This window comes from Triticum aestivum, chromosome 1B (genome assembly GCF_018294505.1).
Source record: "Triticum aestivum cultivar Chinese Spring chromosome 1B, IWGSC CS RefSeq v2.1, whole genome shotgun sequence".
NCBI classification, from domain to species: Eukaryota; Viridiplantae; Streptophyta; class Magnoliopsida; order Poales; family Poaceae; genus Triticum; species Triticum aestivum.
This window is the reverse complement of record NC_057795.1, coordinates 471,833,648-471,853,742: the sequence shown is the minus strand read 5'-3', so window position 1 is coordinate 471,853,742 and position 20,095 is coordinate 471,833,648. Positions and strand designations below refer to the sequence as shown.

General features: G+C 43.6%; 2 protein-coding genes across 2 annotated transcripts; both read right to left on the bottom strand.

Moving 5' to 3' along the window:
* Positions 1–1,849: 1,849 nt before the first annotated feature.
* Positions 1,850–4,177, bottom strand: LOC123132422 (methyl-CpG-binding domain-containing protein 4). The gene is made up of 2 exons (XM_044552217.1): positions 3,943–4,177; positions 1,850–2,604 (listed from the first exon to the last, which is right to left on the bottom strand). The coding sequence occupies exons 1-2, from the start codon at positions 3,988–3,990 to the stop codon at positions 2,071–2,073; spliced, it is 582 nt and encodes a 193-aa protein (XP_044408152.1). The 5' UTR covers positions 3,991–4,177; the 3' UTR covers positions 1,850–2,070.
* Positions 4,178–14,683: 10,506 nt separating this feature from the next.
* Positions 14,684–16,569, bottom strand: LOC123092822 (probable L-gulonolactone oxidase 4). Its single transcript, XM_044514665.1, has one exon. It carries the CDS (start codon positions 16,553–16,555, stop codon positions 14,789–14,791), a length of 1,767 nt encoding a protein of 588 aa, XP_044370600.1. The 5' UTR covers positions 16,556–16,569; the 3' UTR covers positions 14,684–14,788.
* Between the last annotated feature and the right edge of the window lie 3,526 nt (positions 16,570–20,095).

Below are 20,095 nucleotides of genomic sequence, written 5' to 3'. Positions count from 1 at the left end.
TTCGACGGTTTGCCCGCAAGGTACAAATGGACTCGGGCAACGAGTACTTTTTCCACTGTTTCATTTGCGATTCGGATGACTCTTCATCCAATGATGAAGAGATTGTGTCTGCTGCTTTGGTCGTCCATGACCACATTAGTAGGCAGCGGTCAATATTCAGGGGCTCGATCCTGGGGCACCTCCGTCGTTGAATCGCAACCGAGAGAGCGGCTACTCTGGCAGGACTACTTCGAGTCCCCTAACCCTCTCTTCAAACACCACCTATTCCGGCACCGTTTCCATATGGCTAGACATGTGTTCAATAGTATCTGTGAGGGGGTGGTGGCGTCCAACAATTATACCGACTACAAGGAGGATCCCTCGGAAGGCTTGGCTTCTCCTCTTATCAGAAATGCACTGCAGCTATTCGGATGCTTGCATAGGGAGTTCCTGGTGATCTCATTGATGAGTATTTTGAATGATTGAGTCCACGTGCCTAGACTCCATGTAAAAGTTCTGCACGGTTGTGGGAGCAGTGTTTTCGCCTGGAGTACTTGAGAGAGCCAATTGCTGCAGATATAGCCCGCTTGTTGGCGATCAATCCGGTAGGGCTTTCCGGGGATGCTTAGCAGAATAGATTGTAGGCACTGGGAGTGAAAGAACTACCCTTCTGCTTGGCAGGGGCAGTATAGGGGCCATGTCAAAGCTTGCACTGTCATACTTGAGGTTGTGGCTCTACAAGATCTCCAGATTTGGCACTCTTTCTTCAGCGTTCTCCGGTGTTTGGAAGGCTTGCAGAAGGCAACTGCCTGGAGGTCAATGTTGAGATCAATGGCCACCACTACAACAAAAGATACTACATAGCTGACTACACTTGTGAAGACAATCGCCAGCCCTGTAGAAGAGAAGACGAAAAGATTTGTCCAAGCACAAGAGAGTGCTAGGAAGGATGTGGAGCGTGCCTTTGGTGTTCTTCAATTTCGATGGGGCATCATTTGGTATCCTGTTAGAAATTGGAGCATCAAGAAGTTGTGGGAGGTGATGACTGCTTGTGTGATCATGCACAACATGATCGTAGAGGATGAGCGTCCGGATGAAATCTACGATCAAGGGTTTCAGTTTTAGGGTGACAATGTTGTGTTGTGCCTGAGCATGGAGGAGCGGCAACGTTTGCACAGTTCACCGAATTTCATCATCAAATGCGTGATTGGGAAACTCACATTCAATTGCAAGATTATTTGGTTGAGCATGTGGGCTCACCTTGGCAACCAATAGATGTATCGGCTATTTTTTCTTTCAAATGTATTTGAGGTAATTTAATTTTTATTTGGCTTCTAAACAATGAGATATTTATTTGGTTGTGAAACTATGAGATATTTGTAATTTTGTTCGAATTATGTGAACTTGGGCCAAAATGTATTGGTATGTCGCAAAAAGAGCTAAAAATGGCCACAAACCGGCCGTGAGGACAAAAATGCGTCCGCACATTGCCGACCCAAACACATAAGGGGGCGGACAAGCCGACCCAAACGGACAAAAAGCGAAATAGACACGCGTCCATTTGGGTCGACGCGTTAGAGTTGCTCCGAGGATTTCAAAACACAGAATCTTGCAATGTCCGAGCCTTCATCTGGCGTTTAGGTTTCTGCTACCTATGTGGCCTTGCCAGAATTTGTGGTTGATGACTGATGGATAGCAATTGTCATATATAGGTTTCGCAGTGCAGAATGTAAATCAAATCAAACGATGGCAGAATTAACACCCTAGCTTATGACAGTATTGACCAATTCGGCTGCTTTCTAATGAGATCTCTACGCATATGGTCATCTGGTAAAACAATGTATCACGGCGGATGGTAAACTCAAGGACATCTGTAACTAGATCTTTTTATTAGAAGAGAAAAAGCTACAGCCCTTCTCGAGCATCTCAGAATTTTACCAGAAACTCATGCATAAAAACGAAGAGATTTAGTGCATTGGAGCGCTCAGAGTAACATCGCAGAGAGAGAGAACCGACTTGATGACTAACTTCAAGGTAGATGAGGTAGGATCATCCAAGCAACAGGCGACAGTTTTGCATTTGCTGCCATGGCTAGTTCTCGCTGCTTGAAGCATTTGCCTTGTCCTTCTTGCTGCTTGAAGCATTTATCTTGTCCTGCTTTTTAGCCTTTTTAGTCTTCCACAAAGAGCTCTGCGAAACGGTCTCCTCAACAATCTTGGGCACCATAAAACTGAAGCTTTCAGCTGATATGCGGTCTTTGTACTCTGGGTTTGTGTCGAGGAACTTCTGCACGTCCCCGATGCCCCTTGCACGCTTCCCGTTTGGCAGGACATAGTAGATGTCCATTTTAGACAGATCACCTCTCATGATCACAAGTCTCTCGGTCTTGGGCGGAGGCTTTGGTATGTTGGGCTTGTCGATGACCCAGATGCGGCTGCTGTCGTACTCAATGTCTGGAGGGTCTTCACACGAGCACTCAGGTCTTTTACTGCAGAACCATGGGTCTTCAGTGAAGTTCTCACGAATTGTCTCAAATTCATCTTTCGTTGAAACTGTACGCCATTTATGACATTCACAACACTGGACAGCATACAGGCCAATTGATTCCGTTGCACCTCGTTTTTTCTGCCAACATCAGAAGGTTTCTTTTTAGTATTTTATTATATCAGGCAAGGCAAGCAAGTTATCTTAAGTAAGCACTTCAATTTGAAAACATGAAATTTAACTCTTATCGGGAAAACACAAATGTAAGTCAAACAACCTTTTCCACTCTCCCTACTACCTGTAGGATGATTAGTGGATAGTGCAGAAGGTGGTGTTTGTAAACTGCACAAAACTGAACACATCTAACAAAACCATTCCTACAATCTAAAGAAAAATGCACAGCCATTCCAGATTATAAACATGAATACAAAAGAAATATCTAATGGTTTGCACAATACATTTGCTTTCCATGCTGGCAGTTGTCTTTGGGTAAACAATGTCACAACAACACAGCTATTTCTTATACTGTTGTCCTCAACAGAGCCTAAACAAGAGATTGGCCAAGACAATTGTTTTGCTGGATCGAGTTGCCATAATTGTGTTCCATTATATTACTGGGATATACAGCAAAAACAAAAACAACTTTTATTTTGGGCCCATTAATCACTATTGTTAGTTATGTAACAGTGTAGATTGAGTAGAACCGCAAATAGGTTAACACTGCTGCATTGCCAATTGCCATGGAAATATCGACCAATAACAAGCTTACATTGATCTAGATTCTATATCAATTAGCTTAATTGACAGGAGATGGGAACAGCTTAACCCCTTCTAATTGGATAAATTTGACATTTTCTTCATTATCTCCTACATATTCTCCTGATTCCAAGTTCCTGACTATGACTTTAGGGAATAACCAACAATTATCTGTTGATGTTTGAAGCTCCTAACCTCCCTGTAACTAGTTAAACAGTCTTCACATACCTGCACTCACCATATATAGACAATAGTCCAAATCGACATGTCCATAACTTCGGTACTAACAGTAATGCACATAAATCCAGCCTACAGATGAATAAAGGAACAAAATTTCTCATGTATCCGGTCCCGAACCAAAGGCATGTGTGCAGGATCGATCACCAAATCCTATTCTGAGGCCATCCAAACAAATATGCAGCCAACATTGATGTTCTTCTAGAACAAGGCTCAACCTTTTTGTTCAGGGATCCGGCATGTAGATAGTAATCACAATCCACCCATCCCTACCAAACAAAGCAGCCAGATGCAACCAAACCTACCCCCACAATAGCAACGAAATCAACCTCTGAGCATTACACCAGCGCCCACCACGCCGAAATCGACCTCATAGCATTACATAACCATCAGTCCGTCACCAAGGAGATTGCATCGAGGACGAAATTAAAGCTGCGGAAACATTAATCAACCAAGGCGGGGAAGATCAAAGAAGGGTAAAGGGACCTGAGAGGAGGACCCCGGCGAGGCCGGAACCGGCGCCGGCGAGGCCATGTTCGACAGTGAGGTGGACTGCGTCGGGAACTCGGAGGCGCCCCGCTGGAGAGGCCACCGGCGACGGCGCCGGTAGTAGGCGGGCGGATGCGAGAGGACGGAACCAAGGTTGGGGACGGAAGAGGGGAGAGTGGATCTCAGGGCAGGGGTTACAGGGATATACGGACAGGATCGTCCATGCTCACCGAAATTGATACCCCCTCCGTGTCAAAAATAAATAAATAATCGATTTTGCTATAACTCAGTCGACTGAGGGCTTGTGAGGTTTTTTCTTCTAATACCAGTTTGTACTTACATTTTTTGTTTCATCCGTTCACTTTTAATTGTAGTTGTTGATATAAATTGTTTATAAACAATTGGTTTTAGTTTTGCTAAAATTTAGAACATGTCTCAGTTGGGCCTTTTTCATTTTGTTTCCTGTCTTTTTGGGTTGTTGCTGTCTTGTTCTTTGTCTTTTCCTTTGTTCTCATTTCTCTTCTTTTTTTCCTTTTTTATCTATCACTAGTATGTTTTTACTTTCCTATTTTTTCTTTCATCTTTTTTGTTTTTATTACTATTTTGTGTTTGTCCCTTTTTCTTTCTTCTCCTTTTTAGTAAGTTTTTTCATCATCCTAGTTGCAAATTTCTTGCATCTCAGTTTTGAGAAAAATGCAGCTATTAGTATTGTGTTTAAAAGAATATTTGCCAATTTATTGACTTTCTATTAAATATCACTCTAGTTTGCACAAACTGCAAATCCAATGCAGTACAACCGCAACTACCCTAGGCACAAATGCACGTCTGTAGGACCAGAGCAGTACTACCGTCGGGCCTCACGGTTGTACTAGTTATTAATTTGATAAACTGAACAACCGTCTAGCCATCGTCCGGTACCGCACCTAAAAACTGCGCGGAATCACCTGCGGAGCGGTGGTTAGGGTAGTACATGTACTGGTACAACCGTCGAGAATTCCCTTGCGAGCAGTCTCTAAGGCTGGTCACAGTGGGGAGGAATTTAGAAGTAACATCACACACTTCAATACAACTTTGTTTATATGGCACGTATTTAATAAAGAAAGAGGTGCTTGTGGTAACTAGCTAAGTTACCGGAACATCACACACTCCAAAAAACAATGAGTCTATAACCTAATAAATACATCGTTGCATGACACTACATAGATGTTCCTACACACTATGAAGGTAGTAACATAGTCTAGGGAAGTGTGTAAGTTACTACCTTATGTTCTTGTCCATTGTGATCAGCCTAAGTCTAAGGCGATGCAACTACTCCTCACCCCGGTAGTACCGCTAAATAGGGAATTAAGCGGAATAACCATGTGGGCACCGCTCAGGTGCCGCTGCCATACCCGAGGGAATCACCCCTCGACGGTAAATCGGTAATCGAGCTGGTGCAACAGCCTGTAGTACCATCCCAAGCGGAGCGATACAACCGCCCTTGCCCGCGGTTCAGCTGTCGTAGAAGTGCCAGCGTGAGCACTCCACAAGGGAGCGGTGCAACCACTAGCACATGCGGTCCAACCATTCTGAACATGTTTTCCTACATAGGTAAGACGAGGGTCTCTCTCCTCGAAATGGAAAGCTATATCGTGGGTGCAATATGTATTTATGTACATGTTTGATTCCACCCGTACCTTCTAATGCAAACCCCCTCTTAATAGTACGGATTTCTACGACCAAAGAAAAATCGCGGTGAAAATGGTGTCTTCGCTCTTTTTCATCCAGAGGGGTTACCCAACCGCCTTGTGTCATATAGTGTATATCTGAGTAGCTTAGTTACACAATTAGTTAGGAAATTGCATTGTCATCGACACCAAAACACTTAAGACACAAAATGCCCTTGTGACCATCCTTTTTCTTTTCTCTGGCCTCAAAATAAAAAAAAATGAGACTAGCAGTTGCATGTCAACCCATTCATATGCGACCGCATGCCCCATGCCCATGTGCAACTAGGTTGTTATTTTTTAACATTAGATTAAAAACGAAATCGAGGGTGTTTTTATTTTTCCATTGTTTTCCTCCTTCATTATAGTTTATTTTTATTTTTATGTACATTATTATTATTTAAATCAATCGTGTGTCTTTAACGTCACTACAACTTAGTGTTGTTTTAGTCAAGGGAAGGGGCAATTGCATGTCTGTTACTAAGCAGCAGTTGCACGTACCGCTTGGGATCACAACTGCATGTCTTCAATGCGACTGCGACTACATGTCTGTCATTGGGCACGGGTTGTGTTTTGTTGGAAGTAGGACAGGAGCGGAAGTTGTGTTTTGTTCGGAGGGGGATGTACATGTCTACCACTAGGCATGCAACTGCAAGTGCCATCACAACTGTAACGACAACATGTTGGTGTTTTGTCGAGGAAGGTGGTAGTTGCATGCAGGGGCGGAGCTACATGAAGTCAAAACTGTGCCTTGGCCTGCCCTATCCAAGAGAAAAACAGTGAAGAGTGGACAGGAAGCTGGGCTTTGAGAGCAATTATTTTGTGATTTCCTTTGGCCTTGTTCCCTCTAGCCCGCTCAGCTGGTTTTGGGCAGCTCCGCTAGTGGTTGCATGTCTGCCATAGGCATGCAACTGCAAGTGTTCCACCGGATGCAACTGCATGTCTTCGATGCGACTGCAACTTGGTGGTTGGGGGTAGTTGTGTTTTGTCGGGAAGGTGGAATTTGCTTCTCTGACACTAGGGACACAACTGCAAGTGTCGCCTGAACTGCATGCCTTAAACGTGACTGCAACTTAGTGGTTTTTTGTTGAGGGAGGGGAAAGTTGCATGTCTAACACTAGGAACGCAACTGTAAGTGTTGCCTGCTCATTGCAACTCCATTTATTTCAACGTGATTGCAACTTAGTGGTGTTTTGTTGAGGGGAGGGTAGTTGGGTAGTTGCATGTATGCCATTAGGCACGTAACTGCAAGTATCCCCCCCCCAGTGCTATTGCATGTCTTTAATTCTGCTACAATTTTGTGGTGTTTGTCAGGGAAGGATGGAGGGTGGTTCCATGTCTGGCACTAAGCACACAACTATAAGTGTGGCCCCCGTCTATAACTACATGTCTTCAACGAGGTTGCAATTTAAAGATGTTTTGTTGAGGAAGGCAGTTGCATGTCTATCACTAAGCATGCAACTACAAGTGTCGCCCACGATTTTGCAATTGCAACTTAGTTGTGTTTCGTTAGAGGGGAGGGGGGCATTTGCATGTGTGTCACTAGGAACACAACTGCAAGTGTTGACCTCACAACTAAGAGGTGTTTCTCCGAGGGGGGTACCTCGACTGCAATTACATCCTTTGGTTTTGTTCTTTATCTTTAAGTTCTCACCATCAATTAATGACCGGTGTTCTTCCGGATCTTACAGATTTTAGTCTCAAACATAGTTGAACGCTTCACTAGAATTTGTGAACAAAACACTTCTTTAGATATCATATATATTTTAGCCTTTGTTTGTTTCTAAAAGTAATTTTCAGTTCCAAGAATATCACATAACTATCCCAAACATTTTGAAGTTCGGGTTTCTTGAAATCAAGCAGACTGTAATGTAATTCTTAGCCTTTTGGATCAAAAGACGTAAGTCTCATCGTCCATAGCATTAGCAGGAGAGCATTGCAAGCATGAAGTTGGACAAAATACTTCTTGGCACTCTTAGAGGACAACCCTCCCAATCGTAAAAGATTCAAGCAGATAAATAACAGACAATCAATTTCAATAGCAAATGTGGAATCGTGAGCCACATTTCTACAACTATAATGCAAACTACAAATAGACATAGTTCATAATTAACGCACTAGTGATTAAACTTAATTAATACATAATTGTGCTCCCACTCAAATCAATATCTCACATATTTGATAACTAGTGATTCAAGACCCAAATCTTATTCTCAGCCATTGATGTGGACATCACTGATGACGAGAGTTTTGATCTGTAGGCAAACTTTTGCCAATCATATCTCCATGCGACTCTTGTTCATCTTTTGATTCTTCGTGCTCCAAGCTTAGAACGATTCTGTTAGAACTTCAAGACAATTGAGTCTTATCTTCGTGCATCGTCTGACCATCCCCGTCTTACACCCCATATCTCGTTTGTACTCATGTGGACATGGCGTGCTCCGAGATGCTAGAATGTCATGGACGGTTGCCACACTAGGAAGAGCACCTTTTAATCTTGATTTTATCTGTGAGAGACCACCCTAATAATTGACTACTATGCAATCAAAGGGTGTAAACAACAAAGGGATAAACATCCCAGGCAATTCATAAAAGCATGATATGGTATAACCCTTGGCGTCGGGAATCCTGCGTGACCATCTTCAATCTTCTATTGAAGCATCATGACGACCAATATTTCGTTGTCGTGGCAACAGTTTCAAAAATGTTGTCGTGGCGACCGTTTCAAAAAATGTCTATGGCACCAAATTCAGAAATTCCGTCGTGGCACGAAATTATAGCTCCTCGTCCCACGCCTAGTACACCTTCTCCACGCCGGGGTCCTTCGTGTATGTTTGCCATCGTCACATGTAACATGTAGGCTACCTCTACAAGATTTACATTAACGTGGCAATCTCGTGGCTCCAGCCATCATGCCGTGACTCGCAAGCCACTTAACATTACAACATATAACCAACTCATACATAAACTTATTATCATGATGAAGGCTATACCACATCATATGCATACTCCGCAAAACCAATTTAGAAGGCCTCTAATTGGTTTTAGCAAAATTTTAGTTATGTGGTTATCCAATTTTGATAAATAATACTAGCTACATGCGTTCATGACATAGGTGATAATTCTTGATACTAGATTAAGTTTCGGGGTGTGTGAAAGAAGAGACTTTTAAAAAAATCTTGTCCCTCACATTAAACTTCGTCAAATACGTATGAACCCCTAGAAGATCGTTCATCTTCATCGCCCTCTTGTGTATGCGACGGTTCACTATTATTGACTATAGTGAAGCCGAAGAAACTATTAGCAGATCGCTGACAGTCAGATCCCAGCGATTGTCAGAACCTTGTGAAAAAGCGACACCATGCTGTCAATGAACGGAACCGAAGCAACACCCGTTGGAAACATATCAAGAACATCAACCTTCACATCCACATGTGATCTAGATCGCAACCTGCACCTACTCATATAACTGCTCATGATGCCACTGTTGGGAAATGTAGTAGAAAACAAAAAAATCCCACCTGCACACAACTAGGATCAATATGAAGATGCATAACGGGTTGTGGTCACGATCTTTACCATCATCAAGTTGGAGCAGAAGAAGATAGTGTCGGTGTAGATTGTACTTGAAGTCCCTCAAACCGTCGATTAACGACCCCGCAAACAGCTCCTCGAACAAAAGACCGAAAGGATGGCCTCCCTACTTGGTTGAAGCATGCAACCTTCATGATCCGGCAGCGCTTCACCGTCCAGAGCTAATCATCGATGAAGAATTAGAGGGAGGAGATTAGAACCACACATGACTTCTAATATGAGGATTAGAGGATTGGTCAAGCTCTAATTAGATCAACTAGAACTAGAGGGACTAGAGGAGGCTCCAAACTTGTGTGTTCGAATGTGGCCAATACCTCAAGTATATATAGGTTAGAGGGGGAGGGAGAGGCAACCACCAAGGAGGGAAAAGCCTCCCTGGGGTGCCAGAAAAAGGGGGGGGGGAGGAGCTCCTCCCCTAGTAGGATTCACCCCCACCCCCCCAACAAGGAAACGGGGGCTCCTCCACTTGGGCTCCTCCACTTGGGCCCTTGTGGCCAAAGTTGCCTTCCACGTCATGGTGTTTTAAGGCCTGTTGATATTTAAATTAATATGAAAGCTTTCTAATGTTTACTAGACCCTTTTATATATAATTTAACATCACCAAAAACATTTCCCACCTATATATTAATTATTGGGAATACCCGGTATTGCCTGATAAACTCTGAAACCCTTCCAGTAAACCTGAAACGCTTCCGGATCCTCTCGGAACTATTACAAATATTTATGAAACAATTTCACAAATATATTCTCATCACTCCCGTTCCAATAACAGTCAGCAGATCGTGATTGCCTTAAGCTTGTGAACCCATAGATTCGGTAACTCATAGACATGAACTAAATCGTTCGTTCAATGACCGACAGCGGAACCGTGGACGTCCATATCGATCCTTACGAATACACAAATGATATTGAGTGAACCTTTGGTTATCATGTGATATTGCTTCGTGATACTTCACAAAACCCGAGATGTATCAGTATCCCCCTGAGTTATCACATGCTCACTATACCGTTATCCTTGTTACCGGTTTTGTCCTTCTATTTTGTTATTGTGTTCCAGCATCTCCATGACGAAGTCACCTATTTATTGCCAGACAATGATGGATGCCATCACACCTAGAGGGCCCTAAGAATATCTCTCCATCATCGGAGGAGCAAATCCCACTCTCGAGCTATCTTAGTCACTTGTCAAACTTTTCGATGAACCTGTAAGTTGTCGTTATGATCATTGTGTTACAGGTGACATTTGAGAAACCCCAAAGTTCACCGTACGGTAAGAAGTGACTATGGTAGTCTCATGGTCTAAGGAGAAAAATCACATTAACACGCCCTGTTATTACAATTGACTACAGACGATATTGTCTCAATTCATAACAATCAATGTTTGGGTTGATTCAATATGATTGTTATTCCAACGTCGCAATCTCAATGTTGTTTTAGGACTATAGTTACACTAAACGATATCCTAAGATTCGGAAAACGTGATCACCGACAACACTTGAGCTAGTCTTAGAGGCGAGACTAGGAACCTTTATTTTATCCATCTATCATTTCACACGTGCATATGTGTTTTTCACTGAATCGCATATTCCAGGATTATAGCAGTTATAGCATGAAATATAAACACTTAACTATGAATATGGAAATATGATAATACAATATTATTGCCTCTAGGGCATATTTTTCAACACCAGCAACTCTAGCTGACAGGCAACCTCGACCGCGTCGGCCGCATCCACCTCTGAGCCCAACATGATTCACCAACCTCCATTGTAACCGATCGAGGGTCGCCTTCAAGCCGCCATCCAAGATGGAGCATGCCTGTATATAGAGGAGAAGCCGCGTCGAACTCTGGCCATCAGCCCACAAGATTCCACCAGGAAACATCTGCACCAAGCCCAACCGGGCGCTGCCAGCGAGGAGCCTCGGCCGCCCGCAACCACCGAGGATCATAATCTAGCTGATCGAGATCGAGCCGCCTCCCATAGCCCACCACACTGTCGAGCAACACCAGCGACCCCGCTGCCAGCGCCCGCCGGCGCCACCACTACCCACACCAGGACCACCGCCCTATGCAGCTCGCACCTGCTACCATCGAGCGGGAAGAGAGGAATCCCTATCGCTACCGAGGAAAGGGAAGGGGAGAAGGGGTTGAGGCCCATCGGCTATGGTTAGCCCTCCTCGTTGCTCGTAGGAGCGACACGTGAGGGTAAATGGGTGTTTTTCATTTCATAATAGATTCGAGAACCACGTTGGGTGGGCAAACTGTGCTTCATTATAACTTGTACTTCAAATATGTCACAAGGGGGTGCAGCAACGCAATTGGACAATACGTTGAGTAATCCTGAGTCGAGAGTGCTCATTTGGCACTTGGGTCGTCACATCTACATCTAAATCATCATGTTACATGAGCTAATCATCTAGTCTCTCTATCTCTTTTTATTTTGCTAATGTTGATATGTTCAATGCAAGGTACATGATCTCATGAAAACCACATACTGCTCCGCAAAAAGGATTTGTGGCACACAGGGGCGGGGGCATGCAGATTATGGACTGTGTGATTGCCCCGTGATTTGGAAACTGGTTTGGCCTTTACATGTGCTTTATCCCTTAATTATCTTGGACATGGTTCATGCATGGTAGTTTTTGACATCTCCATCTATCCAACCTGGCATACTTTTTCTTTTGACTTTGAAATTTGAATCTAATATATCTTGTGAACCAAAAGTCCAGTTTATGTTTCGTTTACATATTATTATTCCTTACGACGAAGGCTTTCAAAGAACATCACTTTAGAATACCTTTCGATAAGTTTTTAAAATTTTAGGAAGTTTAAACCAATGTTGAGGATATCATTTATCATTATCGTCTCGGTCAGCTAGGGATTAAAGATTAATCGGAAACTGGCCGATTAATCGATTTTATCGGTAGATTATTAATCGGATATTTTTTGCAAATCCCAGGTTCCCAACACTAAAATACACTATATTCAACACCAAAACAATATTGGACAGATGTGTTACCTTGATTCCTAGCCTTTGAATCCTTGTATAATGACAAACAAAATAGGAAAACAATACAAAATTCATAACAAGGTCCACAAAACACAAATAAGCATAGTTTTTGCAAACATCGCTTATCATAGTGATAAATCGGCCCAAAAGATAAATGGTGAAGATAAGGCATAATCTTATCGGTCACCCCCCGAGTAGCGATAAATCGAAAGATTAATCGCGGAATTGGAAGATTTTTTGGACAGTGGTTTCAACTATTAAAACTTGATACAACAAATGATAAATTCAACAAATTTCTAATACTCCCTCCGTCCGGAAATACTTGTCGGAGGAATGGATATATCTAGACGTATTTTAGTTTTAGATACATCCATATTTATGCATTTATTCGACAAGTATTTCCGGACGAAGGGAGTACTAAAATTTCAACCAGACACCCTCAATCCTAAACTCTTAACCTGAAACATAAGGCTGAAGCTCTAAGCCTAAACCCTAAAATCCTAAAAATTAAAACTTGGTAATACTTAATATTCCGGCTATCAGCTTTTAATATATGAAACTTGGTAAAGTACTTGTTGCAACGAATGCAAATATGCAAATGAAACTTAATTTAGACTTTTGATTCAAAAGATACAATAAATTCAAATTTGAAGATAAAATTAAAAAACATAGAAGGTGGGGTGGATGGGGCATGCAACTCTACCAAAAGATGGCATGCATGGAACTAGTGACATAAACTAATGCACCAATATCAAAGCAAATTGTTGGCTCCATGCATGTGTTTCCCTTTGCCCTCATGAATTTCCGTACTGGTATGTGCTTCTTGCGATTGTATTTCGTTTTGGTTATTGCAGATGGAACTGCTCAAATTGTTGTCGATATTTCATACAGTGGAATGAGGCGATTGTCCCAAAAGATTTCCCTATCACATATTACCTCGCTGGCATCCCAAATTATGCAGTTTTACCTATGCGTTTGGGTGAAGCACTCTCCTCCAATTGGCAGCTCGAGCAATTGTGATCCTGAAACATTTTGCCTAACTAGTGGCACTGTTTCCGGGCTTGGGCTACCTTTTTCAGTGCCGGGGGAGATAAGAACTGTCGTACATAGGACAACTGAAATGCCATTACATCCAGCAAATTTGGCTATCCTTCACATTTGGCTGGTGTTTTGATGGAGGCCAAAGAGTTTGGCTCGCTCCAAAGCAAGTACTAATGGACGAAGTTGCAGCCTCGCAGGTTGCAAACCAAACGGAGGCGTGTGTCACTTTTACCTTTTTTTTCGCAATCCAAGCTTTGAGTTGTCTCAGAAACAAGCTATAAAAACATAACTATTGAATTTTTATTTTTTGAAAGAAAGTTCGAGCTTTATTCATTAGAAATAATCATTACATCGTTTATGAGGATTGGTACAATTGCATTATGTGGTTTCTCAAACCAATCAGAAATGAATGAAAATCTAGCCAACTTGGTAAGTTCATGAGCAACTTTATTTGCTTATCTATTACAATGCTCGAATCTAGAAATAGGAAAATCGCAAGCTAAGTGAAAACAATCATCAAAAATTGCAGCTGCTGCCCCCGACGATCGTCCTCCTTCATTCATGGTCTCGATCACCTCCATATTATCCGAGTTAATAATTATGCGATTACAACCCGTCCTTTACGCAAGCGATAGGCCAAATTTTAACGCCAAAGCTTCAGCCATCAACACATCTGCACACCGGTCAATCTTACCATTTCCCTCATAGATGAACCTACCTTTGTCATCTCTTAAGACAGCCCCGATCGTACCCCTAAGAAGGTCGTGGTCAAAAGAAGCATTAACGTTAAGTTTAACAAATCCCGTCGGGGGGTTAGACCATCCTCTAGACCATCCTCCTCTTTTAATGGAAGCCTTCAGCGAGGAGGCATTAACAAAATTGGCAGCGAGAGCGCGTATCCCCATGGATATCTGTTGTGTATTCTGAGTAGTCTCATTATGTACTAATTTGCGCCTTTCCCACCACAAGTACCAGGCTGATATGGCAATCATGTCACGCACATTACGAGTGCCCATAATACATAGTTCCCGATCTGATAATGAAAGTAAATATTCCAAGATTGCCTCACCCGCATAGTCTATTTTACAAGCTCTGTCGATAAAATCGTCCATCCCTAGTCTTCTCCAGACTTCTTTTGCTCTGTCACACAGAAACGACAAATGTTTTGTGTCTTCTGGCCCAGATGAGCAGGCAGGACACTTAGGCGAGACTTTCACATGTCTATTAGCTAAGTTAACACGACACGAAATAGTGCCGTGAAGTGTACGCCAAATAAATCCTATTTGGGCGAGGATTTGGAAACATAACTATTGAATTAATAGACTGTAAACCACAAAAATAACACATACTCCTTTTTGCGGGTGAAAAATAATACATATGCTCGTATTAAGTAAACAAATCACAATCACAATTTCATGGTGCTGGTGCTGTAAGAAAACAATTTATTTCAGGGCCGACGAATGATGGGAAGTGTGAGTGGTATCATCATCCCTAATAATCCTGCTCCGAGGAGCAAACTTTAGCCTTCTTGTAAACCTTCCCTGGCCGGCAGAAATAGCCCTGTTCCGGCGCACAATGTGAGTCGTTGAAGCAGACGCAGAGTCCTTCAATGGCACAATGATTTTTGATGATGTTGGGAGTTCCGTTGATACCAAGCACCTGGTCGGTCCACTCGCTCGAGAAGAGCCCGTCCGGGTCGTACCTGCTCTTTACCTTGAGGAACTTATCGGCTTTGGGGTACCTTGCGATCGCACCGTCGAAGGCGAAGTTGCGGTTCTTGCCCCAGTGTGGCAGACCGCCGTACTTACCCAACGCCATCTGTTCGATCTCGTCCACCACATCGGCATGGGCATGCGGCATGCCGTCGGTGCGGCTCCGGTAGAAGAGGATGTCGACATCGATAGAGTCCTCGTGCTTGCCGAGGTACGCGGAGGATGCCTTGACGTAACGGAGGACCAGGCCCACCCTGCCGTCGAGGGCGGCACAGAATGCGTCCGGGTTGAGGTCCCGGAGCTTTAGCATGTCGGCTATGAACGCCGGCGCCTTGGAGAGTGCGACGCTGAAGCCGGAGTTGTACATGAAAGATCCCCGGATGCGCGGGTCCCAGGCGCAGGAGGAGAGGAGGGCATCCTCTGGGCCGTCGATGCATGAGCCAGACGCCTGGATGCGGTGTTGGTACCCCACAATCGGGTACCCCGTGAAGGAGACCCCGTCGTTTGTGAAGCCGAAGGCCGGCAGCTGTCTCGTGGCCCCCTCCTCCTCGGCCGCGCACCGGGCGATGTCAGTGCCGTTCTCCTGCAGTTGCTCCTCTATGGCTCTTCCGCTCACGAGCAGGGCGGTGGGGACGGAGCGGAAAAGGAACAACTCGCCGAGGCCATCGCCCGGCGTCGAGACGTCGACGCGGTCGTCCTGGCGGTAGATGACCTTGTTGTGCTGCGGCTGCCATATCATGTCGGCGAACTCGTGGAGACGGCCCCACTCGGGCACCCGCGCCGTGAAGTCCGACTCGTTGCGCTCCACGAACGTCACCGACCGCTTGAACAGCGGCTGCAGGGCCAGAGTCACCTGGGAGACGACGCCGAGGACCCCCAGGGAAACCTTGGCGGCGTCCAGGTCCTGGTGATCGGCGCCTAGCTCCCTCACCATGGCGAAACCATCGCACGCCGGCGCCGGCGTCACGATCCTCAGACCGACCACGTACTCGTGCACGGCGCCTCCATTGCCCCACAGCCCGCTCCCATGCGCGCCCGTCGCGAGGAGCCTGCCGACGGTCAGGCCGTACCAGTACGGCGAGTGCGGCAAGGATAACCCTGCTGCGGCGGCGGCCTGGATCAGGTCCTGGAGGACCATGCCGCTCTCCACCGTGATGAACTGCCTCTCGGCGTCGATGGAAACCGTCCGGTTCAGCCGTGTGGTGCTTATGATCGTGCCCTCGCTGCCGCCGGGGCACGCCAGCTTGGGGCCGCTGTGCGAGTGCTTGGTGGCCACCTTCATCTTGCGTTTGGCCAACGCCGCGGCCGCCACGGCCGCGATCAGCTCCTGCTCGGTGCTCGGGTAGACGACGTTGGCCGCGTGGCAGATGGTGCGGTCCGTGAAGGAGCCGTACGTGTTGGTGACCGTGCAGTTGGACGTGCCATCCGTGCAGGTCACCGGGTCCGGTGGAGGGCTGCAGCCGGCGAGCTGGAGCAGGATCGCTACGAGGAGAACAGCAGCCAAGCTCTTCATTGCTCGTGTTTGTGCTTGATCTCTTTGCGACATCGCTGACTTCTCGAATGAATGAATGACTGCCATACAGCTTGCTTGTACTATCTACTAGACCTTAGATATAGACAGGTATATATAAGGTTAAGACACATGGTAGTGCACGAAAATGAAAAAAAAATACAACCAGTTGAGTGCACAACTTAAACCCTGCCTCTCCATCAGGCATAGAGATCCCCGCTCCTCATGTGCAACTTCCTTGATCGAGTATAGAACGAACGAACAGGTTCCAGCGTGAGTGAAGTCAACAAAATTAACATAGAGATGAGCTTTACATTTTTGTGGAGTGACAAACAACTATGAGTGCAAAACGAAAACACTTTTATACGTAAGTTGGCTGACTTTTAAATTTGTGCAAGTGTGGGTTGATTTTTTTATCGTCCATTCTTTTGTCAAGATTCATACTTTCTTTGTTGCTTCATGTCTTCTTAGACTGAACTTTTGAACTGCTTCTGTTTGGAGTTAGTCGATTTTCCTATTGGGCTCAAAGCTTGTTATCCATTTTTTTTTCTGTTTGTATGTTTTTTTTCCTTTTTAGTTGATTTTTGTGAGTATATTGGGATATTGGGCAAGTGTAAATGTATACACGCAAATATTATAACATATGTTGTCTGTAAATTATACTAAAGTGCAAAAATTGCACTATTATATGCTTAGAGAGTGGTTTTTAACTTCTTGGTGTCCCTACACCCTCATGAAAAGTAAATTCAAAAAACAAAATCATAAAATCTGAAATTTCGTGACATCAAATATGCTCAAAATTTGTGTGTAGACAAAACATTCGAGGAGCTCTACCCAAGAAAAATATTTCGCTGCTCAAAGTTTTGAGCATTGATTTTTGTTTCCCATGTGTAGAGCTAATCAGATGATATTTCTCGACGAAAATATGTTCTCCTAAAATGTTTGAGCATATTTGTCGGTGACACGGGAACGTGCTGGCCTGAAAGTCCGTCCGTTGGACGGTGCTTGCGTCTATAGCAAGCGATAGATATGTCGTTGGGCTTTCCCCCTCAAAGGTGTTCCGTCGTCTTGGTGCTCGGGCAGATGAGGATCCCGAGCTACCCAAAAAAGCATGGTGCTCGGGGCCCGTGGGTGATTGTGACACACAACACTGGGATCTTGTCTAGTCACTTCCTCTGACGTGCACGTCGGCAACACCCATACGCCCAATACAACTTTACCATGCCAAACCTTGTCCGCTGATGGTAGGCAACGTGCCCCTGGTAAGAAGGTGGTGGCGTCCTCCGCAAGCGTTACCAACTATCTCTGCTCGGTTCATGATGTTTGGCGTACGGAGAAGGAGGGTCAACTTTGGCCCAAGGATATAAAAGGAGAGGAGATAGGTCGTTTGAAGGGAGGTGGTAATAGCTAGCTGAATTTCGGCCCGATGGATATATAGGAAGAACACGAGGGTAGGAGGTAGGGTGTTGTGGCCTGAACCAGGATAACTTACTTTGTCATGTCACCTGGAGTGTTTTAACCCCTAGCTGAATAATATAAGAGTTGCGCCGTAGCTCCGATATAAAAGGTCACCCGTCGACAATATTTGATGTGTCATAATTTCAGATTTTTTTACTGTATTTTTTTGAATTCACTATTCACCAGGGTGTAGGGACTCCCGAGAGCTATCACACATTTCTCACATGGTTATTCTGTGCATGTTACAAGAACTACATTTTCAGTGCGCGATATTGTGCAATATTTTTAAACTTTTTTCAAGTTCTTTCTTCTTGAAGGGAAATATGAATGCTATTTATCCATTCTTCTTAGAAAAATAAAAAAATTCAGATTTTTCCTCTTTAAGGCTAATACTAATGGCACTATCCATTCATCCTTAGATTTTTTTGTTGCAAAATTCACTATTATATGCTTATTTTTGCATATTAAAAAACCTAATTTAAGTGCAAACTGTGAGCAATTTTTGTTACTATTTCTTTTTTTTATTTCCTTTATTCCTAAACAGTAATATGACTGCCACTAATTCATTCTTTCTTAGAATTTTTTTTATTTTCTTTTTTTGTGTGTAAGTATAGAGGCAAATACTTACATAATGTGTGTAAATTATGTAGTGCAAAAATTGCACTATTATATGGTAATTCTTCTCATATTACAAAAAGTGCAATTTCAATGCAAAATTGTGCGCATTTTTTTCACTTGCTTTTTTCTTAAAGGGTAACACCAATGCTACTTATTCATTCTTTCTTAGATAACTTCATTACTTTGATTTGTTTTACTTTCTATTTCATAATCTTTGTTCATTAAGGGTAATACCAATGCCACTAATTCATTCCCTTCTATAACACCTTTTTTGCATTTTTAAAATTATACGCTTATTCTTGTATATTATAAAAAGTGCAGCTTTTATGTGAATTGTGCGCATATTCTGTCGTTATTTTTTATCTCTTTCTTCTTAAAGGGTAGTATTAATGCCACTACTTCATTCTTCTTTAGAAAACTTCACTCCTTTCATTTTATTTATTTTTATTTTGTTCATTTATACTTTGAGATGACACCACCATGGATTAACGGATTTTTGTTTTGCCTCGGCGGAACGACTATTGTAGGCTTATGTTGGGTTTGTTTGCAGAAATTGACTAACCAAATCACAAAACTAAACAACTTCCTTATTGTCGGCCTCGGACAAAAATAGCCGTAAATCCAATATTGAGGCATCTATAAAAAATAGCCGTAAAAATGAGTCATTATGTACATATTTTGACAATGTATATATTATAATCAATATAATAAACCGGCATCCTTGCTACAAGGAGGGCCTCTGCCGTTCTTCCAATATTTCTTGGTTACAAGGGGGCTTTTGCTCACAAAGCGACGTCCTGTTTGTCCATTAAACCGGTTATCATGCCACAATAAAGCTTGGGAGCTTCACACCCAAGGGGCCAAAACGAGTATTGTTGCTAAAAGCACAAATCAAACATAGGCACCCATTGAGCACAACTCATAAAGTTATCTGGGGGCTCTTTGTGCAAAGCAACAAAGAGTTTGAAAGGACCCTTGTAATTGGGTATCGACCCACGGCTTGGAAGCCTGGTGTATTCACCTAAAACCCCGGGTTAACCCGCCTTCATCAAGTAAGTCACTCCTATCCAGATAATCCTGGCATGACCCGCCGAATGTTTGACAAGTCAATCTTATACAGATCCTGAACTTGTCAAAGTTAAAACGACGATTGGTTAGTTGAAGGTCCATCTTAAAAGGCTTTGTCAAATGGTTTAACTCAGCGGCCTGGCAGCCCACGAAAAGCCTCGAATTTGGGCCTGGCAGCCCTCGAAAAGCCTCGACTACAAGTTTTGTTTGCTTTTGCTTTTTGTAAGTTCGATCTCTTTTTAAAGTTTTAAGTTAAACCGGTGTCTACCGACCCGGCCAGACTATATGTCATTACATCAACCCGGTGTTTCTTAACCCGGCGTGGCTTCCACTTATCAGCTGTTAGCACATAATCAATTATGAACCGGCATATTTTAATCCGGTCTGGCATTGACTATAAGTCGCCAGGATGATCATCCGGTGTTTATCATA